The sequence below is a fragment of the Chrysemys picta genome, chromosome 6 (assembly GCF_011386835.1).
Source record: "Chrysemys picta bellii isolate R12L10 chromosome 6, ASM1138683v2, whole genome shotgun sequence".
In the NCBI taxonomy this organism is placed as follows: Eukaryota; Metazoa; Chordata; order Testudines; family Emydidae; genus Chrysemys; species Chrysemys picta.
Window position 1 is genome coordinate 64,560,233 of NC_088796.1, and position 20,326 is coordinate 64,580,558.

Below are 20,326 nucleotides of genomic sequence, written 5' to 3' on the forward strand. Positions count from 1 at the left end.
TGTCTACTTTAATTCCCCATGTTAAGTTTCAGTTGTGTACATTCCTAGTGTGCTGCAGTGCCGGATTTCATGCAAGAGGTGGCAGCATTTCAGTTAGCTGATCCATGTATATAATATTTGCAAATAACTATTCTTAAGAAAATTACTATATATGTGGAGCAGATATTTTTCAAACTAAATTCAAAATGAAGATTCCAACAATAACAAATTTCATTTTAACTAAGAGGCAGCAGAATACAAAGAAAGCCATGGCAAACAGCTAGCTAAAATAGCCTTTATTTCCCATAATAACATACAAGTATTAATGTTTCATTCCAGTCACGTTTGATATATTAAATAGAGGGAATGTAGCTGTTTTGACACATCAGCACCTTTTTGAAATGTACAACTTTTGGAATGAAGAGAATGGATGATCATTTACATGTAGTAGAGAAGAGGGTTAAAAAGGCCTGTCAGCTTAACATTTATATAATGTAATATTTTGAAAAATAAATTTCCTTATATGTTACAAATAAAACCAGAGAGGATTAAAACTGAAAGATTATTAAACCATTACTTTGTTTTTCACAATTTACCTTTCATTGTCTTTGGGGGAAGAAATACAAAAATAGTATAAATGACTAGAAAATAATGGGTCTTTCAGGTTCTTTTACAGTAGTACATGAGTTCTCAAATTTTTCATAGTGTGGTCTGCATCTTAAGAAAGAGATTGTCTTGTGGATTCCCGCCTATGAGTTTCACTATTCATTCTATCCCTATGGCAACTAACATGAAAAACTATTATTAGGAAAGGGCTGTACATCCATATTTTTAGCTGCTTAATGTGATAAGTGATTTGTCTTTACAATGTCTACATTTGCTCTTCACTTCTTCTCCCCCTCCCGTCTATTCCAGTCTCTTCCCTTGCTTATCATTCTCCACTCTTAGTCATCATTATCCCCTGCCCATACTTACCTACATCACTTTGTCCTCCTCTCTTTCACATGCTGCCTATTATTCTTTTGCTTCTCTGAACATGCTACTACTTAATTCCCTTCTCTCTACCCTCCTCTGTCAATAGGAGCAGCAGTTCCATCGGTGACACTTGGTTCCAGTCCTACTGGTAGCTCTGGCCCCTGAAAGCATTTCCTATATCCTCTCCACTTGTGTAGCAGAAGCTCCTAGTGTAGGCAGATACTGTAGCTCACCCTCCTCTCTTCCAGATGATTTAACAGACATCCAGGTTCTTCAACAGAAGATGCAGCTGGAACAAAGGTCGGCAACATATGACTTGTTAGATCTTTGTGGGCCACCAGAAGTGCTGCCTGGACCACAGTTTGAGAACCACTCTGATAATAGTAAAATACTGCAGTGTTTGCATTGCAAACAATGCACAGGAAAATTTATTTCTACTGGGATTTGAAAAAGGCCATACAAATATTCCTGTTGGACTTAGACTCTGTAATCAATGAAAGAGTCACTTGCGTCTAGTTTGGTCTCACATTGTCTACAAAGACATCTAATTTACTCTGAATAAGTGAATCCCATAAAGCAATACACTATTTCTATGTATGAGTTTTATATAATTACAATTTCTTCAGGTCATTTGCATTTCTCTTCAGACCACTACATTCTCTGTGTAATCACAGTTTATTAAATAAAAATCTTTCCAGTATGATGCTTATTAGTAGCAACGTATAGGTGCCCTTTTGCTATGTTGCTCGTAAGCGGCTATTACTGTTACTGGGAGTGTCGTCTGACCTAAGGCGTATGAAGTGTTAAGGGTTTTTCAGAAGGGGGGGGCAGCCATGTTGTGTGTGTGTGGAGTTCTGGAGTGGGGGAACCCAAAATATGGGAGGAATGAAGTAGCTGAAGAGAGGATTACTCACCCTGTGCAGTAACTGAGGTTATTCGAGATGTGTATCCCTAGAAGTGCTTCACTATAGGTGCGGCAGTGCCCCTTGCGCCTGGGATGGGAGATCTTTGGTAGCAGTGCCCATTGGCCCACACATGCGCTCCTCCCTGTCTCACGCCGTGAGCGGCATGCATATATAGCGCTGTGTGGTCCAACCGTCTCTCCCCTTCTCTCCCTGTTCCTTCTCTACTGCAGAGCTCATCTTTCAGCTCCGAAGCAGAGGGGAGGGCAGGTAGTGGAGCACCAATAAGGACACACATCTCGAAGAACCTCAGTTATGGCACAGGGTGAGTAACCCTCTCTTCTTCTTCAAGTGATGTCCCTACGGGTGCTCCACTGTAGGTGACTATATAGCAGTACCTCTAGTTGGAAGACTGAGGCTTTGGAACGGCATTTAATGCAGATGATAGGACAGTGTATCCTAGTAGGGCATCTGATGTTGCGCCAGGGGTATTTGCATAGTGTTAGCTAAAAGTATCTGTGGAGGCCCAGGAGATCACTTTGCAAATGTCAGTAATTGGGACATTGTTGAGAAAGGCAATCGAGGTGGATAGAGTGTCAGTGTTGAATGTGCTTTAGTTCCAGTGGGTTGTCGATTGTGTAGTTGGTAGGAAAGGTGTATACATTGCGAGATCCACTTGGAAATGTGTTGTTTGGAAATGATTATGCCTTTTGATCTTTTCGCTGTTGAGAAGCATGTGGCGATTTTCAGAAAGATTTACAATTTCCGTCCAGGTAAAAGGTTAATGCTTGCTTGATGTCCAATATGTGTAACTGCTTCCTGCTGGTTGCTATGTGGTTTTGGGAAGCAGCAGGGAAGGTGGATAGGTTGATATAAAATGGAAGGAAGACGGTACCTTGGGTAAGAATTTTGGATGTGGACATAATGTTACCTTGTCTTTATGAAAAACTGTGTGTGGGGAGGTATGCCAGGAGCACACCAATTTCTCCTACCAGTCAGGCAGAGGTGATGGTGAAAAGAAATGCTGTTTTCAGGGACAGATGAATATAAGAGCATGTTGGCATGGGCTTGAACAGTGATCTGGTGAGACAGCACAAGATGAGGCCATAGTCCAAGCTGGGGTGGGATCTCATATGTGAGGGTCAAGGTTTTGGAGACCTTTCAGGAATCTCATGAGTGGGTGAAAATGGGAGTGGCAGGCTATACTGGAGTGGAATGTTGTGATGGTGGCCAAGTGTACACAAATGGAACTGGTGGATAACCCTGATCTTTAAGATGTAAAATATAGTCTAGGATGAGCGGTAAAGGAGCATTCATTGCTGAGATGTGATTGGTGATGCACCAGGATCAGAACCGTGTCCATTTTGGAGGTAAGTGCAGCAAGTTTTATCACGTCTGCTATTCAGGAGGACATATTTTACTGCCTCTGAACAGGTCACCTTCAAATCCCGAAACCATGTAGGATTCATGCTTTCAGATGGAGGAGCTGTGGATTGGGATGGAGGATTTGACCCGCACTTGTGAGAGGAGGTGTGGAATTGGTCGCAGAGTGATTTGAGGACATATGGTCATGTGAAGGAGGTAAGTATACCAAATCTGTTGTGGCCATGCTGGAGCTATGACGACGACTCAGGCTCAGACCCCTTGCATCTTATGAAGCACTCAAATATAGATGCCGAGAGAGCAGAGTTGCTTGAGAGTCCTTTATGTAGGGACTCATCGGTGCATTTGATGAATAATTTGGTACCCTCAAACGGTAGGTCTTCAACAGTAGTTTGTGCTTTTTCAGGGAGTCTGGATAGGTGTGGCCATGATGCTCAATCTCATCACTACGGCTGTCGTGCTGGAATGGGCAGGTGTATCAGCAGAGTCCAAAGATGCTTGTAAACCCATAAAAGCCAACAAGTGTCTTTCAGATACGAGTGCCTGGAGTTGCTCTTCCTTGTTGTCGGGAAGATCCTGGCAGAATTCCTGCATCTAGTTTACATAGTTGTATTTGACCATGAGAGCCTCATCATTGGAGATTCGGAACTGAAGTGTGGCACAGGACTAAGCCTTGCAACTAAATAGAGCCAGTCACTTCCAGTCCCTGTCATAAGGGGTTGACGTTGAGTGGTATTGGCATCCCTTCTCATGAACTGCATGGCAACCAGAGAGTTTGGAGTGGGATGAGAAAAGAGAAATTCCATGTTCTTAGTGAGGTTGTAATATTTCTTGTCCACTTGCTTGCAGGTTGAAAGGATGGATCCAGGGGTCTACTGGTGAACCTTGGCCAGGGGTCCAAGAGGGCCTCATTGGTAGGGAGGGCTACCTTCGTCAGTGTAAAGGAGTGCAGGATATTGAGCAGCTTGTGCTGTTGCTCTCTCACTTCCTCCAGAGGGTTCTGGAGGGAGTCTGCGATCCTGCCAAACAGCTTCTGGAAATGTTTGAAATCGTCGGCTGACATAGGGGGTGGAGGCATGCTAGTCTCACTGAGGGAAGAGGAAGAAAAATTGAGTGGTGCTGTAATCTCCTCCCGTTCTTCTTCATGGTCCTCTATTGGGAGTGGATCGGGCCTCTGGTGGTCAAGAAACTGATGAAGATGGCAAGCATGGGTGTGTCCGGCTCTGTTCTATAGGAGGGTTTGGAAATTGTGCTCTGTACATGGCCCATGGACCCCAATATGGCCAATGTAGAGGGATTGGCAAGTACAGTTGCATCCATGGCGGTCCATACCAGGGCCGTGGTTTGGTTCTGGTTTGTGAATAATGAGGATGTGTAGAGGACGCTTTTTGTGCCTGTCCTGAATATAAGGGTGGGACGGAGTATTCCTCCTCCTCTTCCTCACTAGGGAAAGGTGGTACTGTCCTCAGAGGGAAAAGGGAGCAGTGCTGTGACTCTGGAGAAAAGGCATGAGTGGAGGAAGCTTATGTCTGGGTAGTGGTGAATCAGGCATATCAATACCAGCACATCTTTAGGGTATCTGAACTCCTGTGGAGGAGGGAGGAGGAGCATCATCAACACTAATGGTTGTGTCAGTGCTGAGAGAGGTGTACATTCTTTGGTTTGGCCAGCAGATAAGAGTAGAAGGCTTGCCTGGTGCCAAGGGTCTTGTCAGTGCAGGAGGTCGTATTGGTGTCGACGGTTTACTTGGTGCCACAGGTTTGGTCGGGGCTGACTGGGATGTCGGTGCCAATAAAGGTGTTGGTGGCCATGGTTTTGTTGGTGCTGCGGCACCCAAGATTGATTTGGTGGGGTGGTTGGTATCAGTTTTTTAAGGTCTCTCACTGCCTTGCGGTCACCTGTGTTGGGAGTGGAAAGATGCAGTGGGGGGGGGGGGGGAAAGGGGTGCAATGCTCATACATGTCCCCCCCCCACACAATCTCCACCTCTGGATGTGATGTCACAAATGTCGCTCTTATGCAGCGGCTATGTTGCTGTTACCAAGTGGAAAAATAGCAGTAAGGAAATTGTTCCCAGGGGAAATGTTGCTCGTTAGCGGCAGTTGCTCTTACAAGGTGTTGCTGCAAACGAGCTTCTACTGTAGTACACTTTATAGCCTTTCATTTGGAAAGAAAGTAATTTGAATTCTCCTCACTAATTTATAATTAAGGCACAAAATCTGAAACAGTACCGTAAATTACTAATGTTAAACATACATCAATAAATTAATATTTTATTGTTTAAAAATGCTGTCTTCTCTTCATTACATTTAGATTTGGTATTTTTAAGTTACCTATCATTTTTGATTATATATTACTCATATAAGCAGCATTCCTTAATGCTTCAAATTTTAAAAAACACTATTTTGTATTTAGATGAACTGTCATTAATTCTGGTGTCTTTTTTGTCTAGTTTAATCTACTTGTCTTCTGAAGTCTCTACACTAATTTGCACTGACCAAAGAAGCCAATCAACTGCAATCTTGTTTGCTGTCTACCAGTCAACAAGTCTGTGGCTACTTATAACAGTATCTAATATTTAGACTTCTGGAGCAGCCATCCTCACCCCCATTTATTGCAAACACAATATTGCAAAAGGTCTTTAAAATAATGTTTGGACAATATGTTAATGAGCTGACAGGATCCACACAAGATTGCTGGCTCAAACTCTAGCATCAGCAACACTAATCATATAAGATATAAAAAGCATTACACACCTAGCTTCTAATGAATGTACTACCAGCATGTGATACCTGTTGCTAATAGAGCTTCTAGAATTAAATGCTAACATTGCTGCTAAAATGTAATGCTAAGTGTTCGTTGGGGTAGGAGGGAGTGACGAACGGCCAAAAGTGAGGGGAGCATGAAAAAGGGAGGGAGGATAAAAAAGGGAAAGTGAGGAAGGTATAGAACAAGAAAAAGGAAACAGGAGAGAAAAAGGAAAAACAAACAACAAAATTGCAGGTAAACACAGAGGAAAAGAATCTCAGAAGCAGGCATAATTAGCGGAGTTGTCACAACTTACACCACGGCTGATTTTAACAATGTCTCAAACAAAAATAGTAGATCTAGAAGAGCTCAGATGAGTCCTGGAAAATAAAAGGAGGGATAGCGAAGGGCAGAATAACCCGATTATAAAAAAACCCTTCAAAATTATACTTTAATGTTGACGTTTTTGTTTGGGGTAATCAGTGGGTGACTGTCCCACTCCAACAAATTTCTGAAAAGAATCACTGAGTGCAAGTATATTTCAGGAGTCAAAGGACCAAGAAACTCAAGTGGTCACCACTTCACTAAATGACCAATTATTTCTAATTTATTTACATTAGCAGTCACTGGAAACAGTAATTTAACTCAAAGAACTCAGTTCCTCGAATTTAAAGATTAGCATTCATTCCAATCCAGTGTTTTATCAACTGGTGTGCAATAGCTCGATTCGGTGGCACAAAGAAAGAACGCTGGTTTCCTTTAATGAGAACGTCCACGACCTGCAATACATACAGATTTTGTTTCGGTCAATTAGTCTTATAAACACACGGAATCTATCATTTTATGAAAATAGGAATTTCCATACTGGAGTGATCTAGTGGTCTTCTCCAAGTCCAGTATGGAGGCCATTACCAGATGCATCAGAGGAAGGTGCAAGAAAAAAGAGGGAAGGCTTTCTAACCCATCAGGCAGCAAGTGAATTATGCCCTAAAGCATTCAAGCTTATTATTCTAAAGTAACTGTGTACACTCTCACTAACCATATACATGACTAATCTTTTTGTGTAGCTGATTGCTAGGGCAGGAATCACCAGATGGCACTGTTACACTATCCGACAAGTTCTTTTTCTTTGCCTGTGAACAAGCTTTTAGTCTGGGAAAAAATGTTGTGTTGTTTATTTTCTGATACAGATTTTTAGGGAGCTGTGGTAAGCAGTAATGGAATTTGCTAATTAAATTCTTGAGGCAGAGTTGTTCCTGAAAAGCAGGTATTGGTGTTTGGGCTGAGATCCCTAGAAAAAGGGGTTACCCCACATGCTGTTTGTGACCACTTGTGTTCAAAACCTGCATATACTGTTTAAAATAAACAAGTTGCTCTAAGAATATACCCAGACTCCATGCCACTGATTTCTTCTTTAATGGGAAACTGACTTGCAAAGCCCCAACATTTGCTACTGCTCTGAAAGATGCGTGACACTATTAAGATCTTGGCCTAACGGTCCCTCAGGGCAATGAGCTGCAGAGATTATATGGTGTGTTTATTAAAAGCATTTCCTTTTATCAATTTTAAATTTGCTGTCTATTTTTATGAATGGCTCCTTTGGTTTTGTATTATGAGAAACAGTAAAGAGGTGCTCCTGATTTACTTTCTCTATATCATTCATTAATTTATACCTCTATCATGCCCTCTCTTATTTGTATTTTCCTTACTGAACAATCCTTTTCAATCTTTCCTTACATGGAAGACTTTTTGTGCTTCTAACCACTTTCACTGCTTGTCTTAGTACGACTTCATATTCTGTGGTATCCTTTTTCTGATGGAATGACAGGACTTGAACACAGTCCAGTTGAGGGTGTATTGTTGTTATTATATATATTATATATATAAACACATATATATATGTTATTATATATAGTGGCATTATAATATTTTTATTATTATTTTCTATTTCATTCTTTTTTTCTACCATTTGGAGTCTGGGGCATTGACCTCCAATGAGAACGGAGAAGATATTTTCACTGAATTCTCTGCAACGATGCCTTGGTCTTTTACAACATAGTCACATTTAATTTAAAACCCAGAAATGTGTACATTAGTTAAAATTACTCCTTCCAATGTGCATTACCTTACAATTACAATAAGACAGTCACATAGTACCATCACCTTATAAAATTGTGTTTTACATGCTATGGACATATTTGCACTATTTTAAAACTAGTTTCTGGTAGATTCTTTATAATTAAGGATAAGATATTGTCATGGAAGTCATGGATCCTGTGACTTTCAGAGACTTTCGTGACATTTTCTGCTTCAGCCCTGTGCTCTAGGGTGGTGGGCACCCCAGAGCTGTCAGTCCCCCTACACCCCCCCCCGGTTATTTTTAGTAAAAGGTCACAGTTTACTTTTACTAAAAATAACTCTGACAAAATCTTAACCTTATTTATAATACACAAATCTCTTACAACATGTAAAGCCAAATTCAGAACTGGTGTAAGGCTATGAAACTTCACTGAAAGTTTACATTTGCCCCATAATCTTTCAATCATCTTTTGAGAAATCTCTATTGTATTTAAAGTATCCAGTTCATCCTACTTTCTGCTTTATGAAAATAATTGGCAAACAGATACTTTAAGTTAGGCTTCTAAATAAAAGTGGCTTGATTTTCAAAGGTGCTGAGCACCTGCACCTCCCCTTGACTTTCATAAAATTTGTGGGAGCTCAGCACTTCTGAAAATCAGGCCACTCTTATTCAGCGTCTACATACAGGTTTAAGAACCTAATTTTAGACACTCCCTTCTGAAAAATTTGAAAATAAATTATTCTCCATTTTCATTACAAATTTAGACAGAGAAACAAAAAAAAGTAATGCACAGGAAGGCTCGGTTTAGGCTCTATGTATAGTAGAATACTAATTTACTGAACTCTGATAACCCCAACTTGCCTATTCACTAAACTACAGCATGGTTCCTTGTAAAAATGGAGCTTTACATAGGATTTCAGTATATGGGGAATGGAGCTGCATGCACAACTTAGGTAATACAGAAGACTGAAACCATCAAGGAAATTTACAGACTGAAGACAGGAGAATCCCAATATACTAAATTTCTGATTATTCAAACTGAACTGGAGATGAGTAGGTGATTCAGATAACTGGAGTACTGCTGTATTACTCAGGCTGAACTGGATGCATACATGTGTTTTTCAATAAACTTTATTTTAATTTCTATCATGAGCATACAGGATATAGCCCCCCTCCCCAGTCCTGTTTTAATATGCTAATAAAACACATGACTGCATAGCATATAAATGCTGCACTGATGCTACACACTGACTCCTCCTTCCTTCAGATAGTGAAGAATTCCATAATAAAAATAGAGCAGGGATCTGTAGGAGATGGAAGTGAAAGCAATATGAAGGTGGAAAAGAATGCACATATCTTTCCCCTTAACTTATTTCCATGCTTTTAAGGTTTTAGGTGGAGGGATATGGCCTGATGCCACCTTCACTGTTGCTGAATGTAGTTTTTGTTTGTTATTTATACAAATTTATAGACGCACATTTGCTTTATTTGTATAAGACCTGACTGCAAAGAACTTGCCGTTTAAAGTTTATATAACAATGTAAACGCTATCCGACAGAAAAGGTGGCAGAAGGAATTCAGCAACAACAACAAAAAAGCCTCATGTAATTTGTTTTATAGTTATGTTTAAAATTCCATCCAAGAATTGTAGAATAACGAACAATAGATACTGCCCAAAGAGAAGCACTGAATAGTTAAGCATAGCAAGAATGTCTTAAATGGGCTTGCAGTGGGCACAGCATTCATCACGCAGTCTTTTATGAGTAGCTATCTTTCTCTGGCTATGTGTAATTTACAATTACAATGTAATCACTGTATGATGTGGTGCGTATAAACACCTATTCAACTTGCTGAAAAAGGGTGCATTCCTATTGTACACCAGAACTGATACAGTCACAGAACAATCAATGAGAGAAAGAAATTAAATTGAACTTTACCTGTTCTCTAGTGAACCAACGGGCATCCTCTATTTCATTCTTGTCGACTCTAATTTCTGTAGACACTGCAACAGCTAAGCAACCAATCATTAGGGAGGAGGGCATTGGCCATGGTTGACAAGAGACATACTGAACATGGCCAATTTTGACTCCACTCTCCTCCTCTACTTCTCTTCGAACAGCATCTTCTATTGTTTCCCCTAATCAAAAAGGGGAAAGAACAAGCATCTGATGAAAATTCTCCAAGCAAGGATTACATTCTGTGCTTTGAACTGACTCAAAAGATTTAAAATTGCCTTGAACAATTATCTACAGGGGTCCAATTCCCAGAATGGGACACAGATCTGCAGTATGAGAAGCAGAAGTGTAATAAAAGAAAGGCAGGCACTAAAGCAACATTTTCAAAATGAATAAAAATAAAATAAAATAAAATAACTATAAAAATATGAGAGTACCAGCATCGTAATGTGTATTTCCTATGTAAAGCTACCATTACTCCTTGAAATTACTATGCAAAATGTATAGAAAATACAACACACTTTACCTCAAATTAACTTTGAAACAAATAATCATTTGCTCACTATAACAGGTAAATAATTTTGTTAATTTAATTTAAGGTTTGTACTAGGACTATAATAGTGGAATGTTACAGTTTAAAATTTAACTAAGCCTCTCAAAGTATGACAATCAACAGTAAAAAGATGGTGGATATTTAAATACACTCAAACACATGCCTACATTACCCACTCTGACACATTCTTCCTCTCTTCAAGGAGCTTCCTTTGCACCTCACAACATATAAAGAAACACAAAACAGACACTAAATTCCTCTAACTCAAACTGTAATGGAAAACTTTAACTCCACCCTCAGGAACATTAATATTTATACACTGTTGGCATATGTGCACTGGATAGGTTTATAATTTATTATTTGTACATGGGAAATGGCTGAAGTCAGTTAATTTTTTCCTTAATTTTCCTACCTTCTGGCTCTTATTTTTGAGCTGTCAGGTATGACTAAAACATGAATAAATGTCACCTTTATTCTGGAAGATCTCTAGCATAAAGAAATACACCACTCTTTTGCCAAACTGAATGGTGACCAGTACTCCTTGGTACAGTAATATAAAACTCAGAATTCTAGCTCTATTATATCTTGACAGTTCCTCTTGCTACTTTTCTTTTGTGGATAATATCCAATTATTTTCTTCCATCTTTGCTTTAGATATGCAAGTGACATCTTCCCTGCCCGAATTAAATTATAACACAGGCATTACTGTTATATGAGATAACTCCTAACCTCTTCCTTAAATTCTGTGGTTAAAGGCTCCTTAAAGTAGATAACCCATGCATCAACATAGGGTCTTATCTGCAGATATTTCCAAAATTCCCTTCTCTGAAGTTTAAACTGTATCTGCAGTCACTGGAATTTCTCTCAGGCAGATCTTAATATACTGTGCATCTTTTGTGTTTTCTATTCTGACTAGTAAGAGGCTAGCCTATTAATGCAAAAGGTTGAGTTCAACCAACTAGGCGCTTAGCTGCCAGATAAGAGGCTGTCCTTTCAAAAATTATGTTTGTTCTCCAACACTTGATTGTTAAAAGGTTTTTCAAGTAAATAATTAGCTGATGGGTGAACCTGGAAGAGTTGGGAAGCTCACTGGTTGTTTATCCAAACTATCCAAATCTCTTTGATAAGCAAAACTAGTATGAAGATAGCATGAAAATATGCTGGCTCATGAGATTTCCGATAATACAGTCTTTAATTCAGCCTGGAAATACTCTAACGGGTGTCCTTGTATTTCAGAACTTTATGTCTACTCAAAACCAAAAAGTGCAAAGAGGTACGATAATGCAAAATACAAGGGAAGGTGGGACAAGTGAGGAAGTGGAAAAAAAAATCCGAACTTTTTCAACCTCTAAAATAATATTTGAGTCAATTCTTATTTTATCTGAATCAGTTCATTCAACCATATAGCAGAAGTCAGTCACACAAAGAATTTTTGGACCTAGGTATGCATTATGGTCTCTGTAGTGAATAAGACATATTAGAGTAAGTGTTTCATGAAATAATTTTTGCCCCTTTTTTCCAAAACAAAGGAAAGTCAATACAGAAAACTATGTTTAAATCACAGTTGTGGATAGTGACAAAAACCAAGTAATTCAATATTAAGCCTCAATCTCTGTCCTTAATATGTGTAGCCAAGTGCCCTCCTTTTCCCGTGCTGTTCATTTGTACCAAAACCTCATAGTAGTGAATGAGTACAGTTTATTTGTACTAAATTCTCTAGACAATAAAGGAAAAGAGGTTTCAGCTGAAAGGGATGCCAACAAACTGCAAATCTCATTTCTGTCTGAAAATTTTGTACCCACTATAATTATGTTACTACCTGAGACTATTATTGCTGAAAACAGCTAGCAGAAAAAAATTATCTTCACTTTACCTTGTGCATTTTACAAAGCTTTTTCAACTTTCACTTTCATCTGTACAGTCAATTAGGCCTTGATTCTGCAAAAACTTAAGCACATGCTAAATTTTAAGCATGAGTAGTCCTGCTGAGTTCAATTTCAGTTTCTTCCTGGCCAAAAATATACTCATAAATACCATGAGGGGAACAGAAAAAAATCCTTATATAGTTGCATAAAGATTTTTTTTTTAAACTTAGGGCATGGAATGCTCTATCATAAAATGAAATTTTTTGAAATTAACCTAAAAAAATATTCAAGTTGACAAATGTTTCTTTAAAAAAAATCAACTGCCAATATGTAAGGTGTGTGGAATATTTATTATAAAACATGCCTAATAGATAATATACACATTTAGTTGACCTAATGTGGATCAAACTTCTGACATTCTTTTCAAAGTACAGCACTATTTAAAATCAATTTGCAGGAAAATCCTTTTGAAAAGCTCCAGGCAATTTCAAGGGTAAGTGGGATAGAAATACAAAATGAATGGACATCAAAGCCATGAAGAAAATCTCACCAGGCTCTACAAATCCAGCAAGGCAGGTAAACATGCCAGGAGGAAACCTCTTCTGCCTGCCTAAAAGGCACTGGTTCCCATCTGGATGAAGGACTTGCATAATCACTACAGGATCTGGAATGCACGTGAAAGAAATATATTTAACTTTTTTTGGGGGTCGAAATATGGTAACAAATTGCAGGCATGTATAATTCTTTGTTCAATATTCATGGTGGAAATACAGATATAGTACAGTTAAGAGCTTGAAAGTCCAATTCTGTAGATGCCCCAACGCAGGTATTATCAGGGTGTGTTTTTTTAACAAGATCTCTATTCACCTATTTTTGTAATACACATGCCTAATGGGGGTACTTAACTAGCCAAGGTTTGAGAGCCAGGATATAAATTACCTGCAACTGTATGCAATTTGTAGAAGTACCCACAGCATTAACCTAGTTACACATCCAACAGAAAGCAACAATTTCAGCAGCAAGAATGATAAGCCATCACCTCTTCCTCAGTCACAGATCTATGGGATGTATTTCCAAATGAAAAGCACTATAAAAGAGCTAGATGTTGTTATTATAATGACCTAAATGTTGTCATGTTTTTTCATTTTTACCCTTTTATTTCCTTCTCTTGGTTTCTAGTTCTCATTTTCTCCTTTGGATTTTTTATCCATCTTCCCTCTCCTCTCCCTGTTTCTCTCTTTTTCTTTCTTTTAATTTTCTATTTTGTTTTCTCCCTTCCATCAGTCATATCTACATTGAGCCTCCCATTTTTCTATACCAGTCTTTGGTTATCTCTTTCCCTTCTTGGTTGCCTCTCCCTGATTTAACCATCCTAATATCTATGTTTTCTTTTTGCCTTCCCTTTCTCTCTCTCTCTGCCTTGGTATTCATCCTACGTGCTTTATCTTTCCTGCCTCACTGATCCTTCTTCTTGTATTTTCCCCTCTGTTAGAATGACTGATTATCAATCTCACTAGGCAAATGCTTATCAAAGATTGGTGTCTTATTCAAAAAGTACCTGCCATGGAGCACACTGTAGTATTTCAAGTCCTGCTGGCTACCAGCTTTTTTAGAAAAAGGTACCACCAACAAATGCTGGCTCAGCAATCTTTCATTTAATCTTACTACTTTTCTTAGTGTGTTCTGCTGTAGACTGTAAAGAAAAAATTACTAATGATTTTAGTAAGTTGCACTGCAGTCCACAGAGCACAAGAGAAGAGTGGAGTAGGTAGGATTAATAAAAAGGTGAAGCAACAGACAAAAGAGGAGAGAGAAGGGCCAGACATACAACATACTATGATTGGGAGGGACACACTACAGAGTGAGGGGAAAGAAAAAGAGGTTAAAGGGTGAAGATACAAGAAAAAAGATGGTGAGACAATGGAATGAGAGGAAAGATGCAGTAACTCAAGCTTTTGAAAGGCTAAGGAGAGGAAGGATGGTCCAGTGATTAAGACAGTAGCTTAGGACCTGGGAGACTAGGGTTCAAGTCCCCGCTCTACCACAGACTTCTTGTGTGATTTTGGGCACGTCACTTAGCCTCTACGGGGCTTAGTTCTCCACCTGCAAAACAGGGATAATAGTACTTCCTTCCTCATAAGGGTGTTGTGAGGATCTAAAGACTGTGAGGTGCTTAGATACTAAGGTAATGGGGGCATTTAACTAACTTAAATGGATTAAAAAAGCATAAATTTCAAGAAAATAAATGTGGAATATATATTCAACATATACTAAAGGGCCAACAGGGAAAGAGAGAAACTAAGAAGGAAATAAAGGAAAATATGATGACAAGGCATAGGTAGGAAAGCTGTTTACTTGTTTAATTTACTTCAAATGTTTTATATTTCCCTGGCAGAAAGTCCACAACTCTGTAACTGGAAAGAAAGGACAGAATTCTCTCATTTGTTACCTATGGGCATGTATCTTTTTACATGACAAGGGTTTCAGGAGCAGGCAATTTCCCCCCCTGAATTTTACCTGTTTGTTACAAAAGCTTGCTACTTAAAATAGTTTCTTTAGTCTTTGAAGTAAGTATCCTCTATATTGCACAGCTGTCCCTATTCTAGTTTACAGTACAGTTCTAAACGACTTTTTATAATTAAATGAAATAACCATCTTTTGCACAATATGTACAACATTCAGAATGCAAGCAAAACAATTCTATAAATTAACCTTTACGGTAAAAAGATGCTAGATTATGGATTTCGGCACAAGCTTAAAACGACAAATTCTCAAACAACTTTCCAAGTGCAGATGTTACATGGATAACAAAAGAAAAGATTCCAGCTCTATGAGATCTCTTGCCAGGCTCACCATTTATCATGGATTTTCTAGAACTGTTGCAGTTTTTCTGGGGCAGGCCTTTAAGCACTGATTGCTGAATCATTTTACTGTCTTAAAAATTATTTCAGACTGTAAGATGTAAGCGCATTGTGATGCCCCACTGTAATGTTATCTGTATTGGAGTAACACCTAGAGTCTGAGGCCTTTTGTATGAAGCACTGAACAAGTATATAATACAAAGATAGTCCCTGCCTTGAAGGGTTTACAATCTAAGTACCAGACCACAGATAGCAGGTAGATAAAACAAACAGATGGCACAAGGAAATAATAGCATGAAACAAAGGCGTGAAAAAGAGTGCTCGCAGCAGAAACAGTTGCCTAAGCACCGCAGAACTTTTTTTGTAAGCAACATGGCAGACGAGTTTTTAAAAGGATTTGAAGAAGGATGATGAGGTGGCTTTGTGGATATCTATGGCAAGCCCTTCTTATGATGAAAGGCAGCATGAGAGAAAGCTGAATGTTCTTGATGGAAAATTTAAAAAAATGGGACTGTGACGTTGTGCAGTCTATATGGTTTTATAAAAACTTGATAATAAGTCAATATAATGTAACTGGGATAGTTTTAGAGACAATATGGTAATAAGTGAATGTAACGTAACTGGGATATGCTTCATGCAAAAGGTCTCTTGTAAGGTATCATTACAAAGCTTATAATCTACTGAGTATGATCATCTGATTTGTATAAATGTACCACTCTTGTATCTAAAACTAGAAATATAAAATGTAACTCTGAGGGCCTATTGTAATTGTGTAAAGTGTGGACCATTAATGATGGGTTGGATCACAGAAACCCCCTTGGGAGCTGCCAACAGATTTGCGCATTTTATTTTATTTTGCTTGGTGACTTACTTTGTTCTGTCTGTTACTACTTTGAACCACTTAAATCCTACTGTCTGTATTTAATAAAATCACTTTCTATTTAGTAATTCACTCAGAGTATGTATTAATACCTGGGGGAGCAAACAGCTGTGCATATCTCTCTATCAGTGTTATAGAGGGCGAACAATTTATGAGTTTGCCCTGCATAAGCTTTATACAGGGTAAAACGGATTTATCTGGGTTTAGACCCCATTGGGAGTTGGAGTCCTGAGCTGGCAGGGAAAACAGGAGCAGGGGTAGTCTTTGCACATCTGTTGGCAGCTCCCAAGGGGGTTTCTGTGATCCAACCCATCATTAATGGTCCACACTTTACACAATTACAATAGGCCCTGAGTTACATTTTATATTTCTAGTTTTAGATACAAGAGTGGTACATTTATACAAATCAGATGATCATACTCAGTAGATTATAAGCTTTGTAATGATACCTTACAAGAGACCTTTTGCATGAAGCATATCCCAGTTACGTTACATTCACTTATTACCGTATTTTCTCTAAAACTATCCCAGTTACATTATATTGACTTATTATCAAGTTTTTATAAAACCATATAGACTGCACAACGTCACAGGGGACAACCAAAACTGGCATCTTTTGCAGAATGAAGGCTTGCATCAATGTCCCTATATCATCTAAGAGAAGACAGGTTGGGCAGGGTTAGGCCATGAAGGCCCTTAAAAGTAAAGACAACTAGTTTATGACTGATGCAGTGGAGAAAGGGAGCCAGTGGAGGAACACAGAGAGATGCGTCATGTGGTCAAAGCAATGTCCCAGAAAAATGATTGTTGCATCATCATTTGGAACGGACGTAAGTGGGAATAGATAGGATTTGTCAAGGCCAGAGTGAAGGAGGATGCAATAATCAAGACCTGAGATGATGAGGGCCTGGATGCTGTGTGGATGAAGAGGAGAATGTTAATAATGTTATGTTAATAATTTGCTTACATTGTTGTAACATAGGATTTTTAGTGCTCTGCACAGCAACACAACAGGCTGAAGTTGAATTAAAACTTTTTTTTTTGTCATGCACAACTCAAAGAAAGACAGAGAAGCTTGGACTACTTTACCTTGAATAAAACTGACAGAGTGGGGTCTTGGGAGACAGTTGAAAAAAAGACTTGGAGGGACTGAGTGAAGAGGATGGGAGAATTAAAAGGGATTAAGGTACATGAATACAGTGAAGTAAGTAGTGAATAATAAGATAATGTGAATAAGATAATGGAGCAAACAAAAATCAAATAATCGATTTGTAAGCATCTAGAAGATAATAAGCTAAGTAACAGGCAACATGGATTTGTCAATAACAAATCATGTTAAACCAACCTAACACCCTTCTTTGACAGGGTAACAAGCCTTGTGGATGGGGGGGAGGGGGGTAGCAAGAGATGTGATATATCTTGATTTCAGTAAGGCTTTTGATACCGTTCTGATGCTGTATGATTGAATATGACCATTTATACCACTGTTATGCATTTGCAACAAATCTTGTACAAAGTATATCATTTAAGGTGTCGATACAGAAGTTATGATTTGCTAAATAAGATTATCTTGTTTAAATCCATGTGAAGTTATGAATATTGGCTACGTATCCCTATCTCAAATGTGTTTGTTCCTGGGGTAACAACAACAAGGTAGCTTACATCCAGTCTTGCCAGCCCATTGTGAGTGGACTAGTCAAGCTTGAAGGCCCATTAAGGATACTTCACTCTAACAGTGGGCCATAGAAGAAACTCATCCTGCCCAATAAGCCTTCCTGAGGATGCCTCAGCAAGTATATGGGTAATGGCTGCCCATGTGAGTCATCGAAGCATGTAAGGATATGTGATATGCTCATGTGACTCTGGACTCCATCTTGAGCCAGTAACTTTCCAGGCATATGGCAAAGAGTGTAAAAGACCCCTGAGATAGCTCCATTTTGCCTTTCCTGCCCTGATTCTCTGGTGTATGGACTTACAACAAAACGGAGCATTTTAAACTATGGACTGAGGACTTTCCAATCTTTTGGAAATTACCAGGGAGACTTTACAAACTAGCAGTCTATTCCAATCATTGTACAAACATAATATAAGGACTTTGCAACTATTTGTATGTATACGATCTATTAACCATTTTTAACTCCTGTCTTTTTTTCTTTTATTAATAAACCCTTAGATTTTAGTTACTAAAGGATTAGCAGCAGCATGATTATTGGGACAGATCTGAGTTATATATTTACCTGGCTATGTGGCTGACCTCTTGGGATTAGAGGACTCTATATGTGAGTAAACTGATTTTAAGTAACCATTCATCATAGAGGCCAGTGTCTGGGTGGTAAGACAATGGCTGGAATGCCCAAGGAGACTGCATCTGTGACTTCCTGTTAACCAGCATGGTGAGACAGAAGTTTACTTTTGTTACTGGCGTGGTATAATATAAGAATAGAATAACCACCAGTTTGGGGTGAGTCTGCCCTATTTCTCAGCAGTTTGTCCTGAACCTGGTATTCTCAGCTGTGACCCACTGAGGCATGCTGACAACTATCTCATCTGATGTTCTCATAAGCATACTAGAGAAATATAGCTTACACAAACCTACTATAAGGTGGGCACACAACTGACTGGAAAACTGTACTTAGAGAGTAGTTATCAACGGTTCATAATCTAGCTGGAAGGAAATATTGTGTTGGTTCCCGCAGGGATCTGTCCTGGGTCTGGTTCTAGTCAATTTCTTAATAAATGATTTGGATAATGGCACAGAAAGTATATGTGTAAAGTTTGTTGATGACACTAAGCTGAGAGGGGCTCGAGGACAGGATTGGAATAAGAAATGGTCTGAAATAAATAAGATGAAATTCAATAAGGACAAATGCAAAGTATTGCTCTTAGGAAAGAATAATCAGTTGCACAAATACCAAACGGGAAATGACTGGCTAAGGAGTATTGCAGAAAAGGATCTGGGGGCTATAGTGGATCACAAACTAAATGAGAGTCAAAAATGTAATACTGTTGCAAATAAAGCAAACATCATTCTGTGATTTATAGCAGGAGTGCTGCAAAAAACACATTAGAAGTATTTTTTTCCCCTCTCTGCTCAGCATTAATAAGTCCTCAAATGGAGTAGTGTGTCCAGTTCTGGGCATCACACTTTGGGAAAGATGTGAACAAACTGGAAAAAGTCCAGAGGAGAATAACGAAAATGATTAAAGGTCTAGAAACCATGATCTATGAGGAAAGACTGAAAAAACTGGGTTTGTTTAATCTGGAGAAGAGAAGACTGAGGAGGGCACATGATAAGTCTCAAACAGGTAAAAGAATGGTATAAAAAGGAAGGTGATAAATTTTTCTCTTAATCCATTAAGGGCAGGACAAAAAATATGGGTTTAAATTACAACAAGGAAGATTTAAATTAGACATTAGGAAAAATTTCCTAACTGTAGGGGCAGGTAAGCACTGGAACAAATTACCTAAGGAGTTTGTAGAATCTCTGTCATTGGAGGTTTTAAAGAACAAAGTTAGACAAACAACTATAAGGGATAGTCTAGATAATACTTAATCCTGCTTCAGTGCAGGGGATTGGACTAGATGGCCTATCAAGGTTCTTTCCAATCCTACATTTCTGATTCTATGATACAAGCCAGTCTTCTTCAGCCAATTGTTTATTTTTATGATATTCTTACCAACTCTTGGGTACGATGTATTGTGAACACCTTGAAGACTGGGACAGTCTTCTTTTAAGCAGGTTGTCTTGTAGCCTCCTTCTTCAATCTTGGTTGCACTGCCACATGTTGGACAGAATTGGTATCGGTTATGCCATGCTAGAACAGATCTAGCCTGGGCTACTACTCCTTTAAAAAGAATGCACCAAAATGCTAGAGTCACATAAAATCAAATTACAATCCTTCTAATCTTTTAAAATATATAGCACAACAAGAAAATTCTCGTAATTCAACAGGAAAATCAAACTAAAACCACTGTTTAAAATGTCTTCTTGATAATCTCATATTGTTCAAATTCCCTTATCTATTTTTCCTTGTAACTATATTAATTTAAGGCCTGCATTGTCCTGAACCTGTGCAGTCATTTACACTAGTGCAGGACATAACAGTTTCAGGGTAACTGTACCTGTATTCCCCCTCCCGTGATCTC

The 20,326-nt window shown here is 38.7% G+C and overlaps 1 protein-coding gene across 10 annotated transcripts in view; it reads right to left on the reverse strand.

The window, feature by feature from the left end:
• The window catches only part of NUDT12 (nudix hydrolase 12), a 38,195-nt gene that overhangs the window by 5,975 nt on the left and 11,894 nt on the right, over positions 1 to 20,326 (reverse strand). For 4 of the 10 annotated variants that reach the window (XM_065599233.1, XM_065599237.1, XM_065599238.1 and 1 more), the window contains 4 exons: positions 19,858 to 20,025; positions 12,990 to 13,103; positions 10,004 to 10,203; positions 261 to 6,765 (listed from right to left, as the gene is read on the reverse strand). In XM_065599233.1, coding sequence (XP_065455305.1) covers positions 6,655 to 6,765; positions 10,004 to 10,203; positions 12,990 to 13,103; positions 19,858 to 20,025 — 593 coding nt within the window. In that variant the 3' untranslated portion in view covers positions 261 to 6,654. Of the gene's footprint in view, positions 1 to 260; positions 6,766 to 10,003; positions 10,204 to 10,750; positions 10,792 to 12,989; positions 13,104 to 19,857; positions 20,026 to 20,326 lie in introns of those variants that run through there. The other 6 variants (XM_065599234.1, XM_065599235.1, XM_065599241.1 and 3 more) reach the window with 4 other exon arrangements.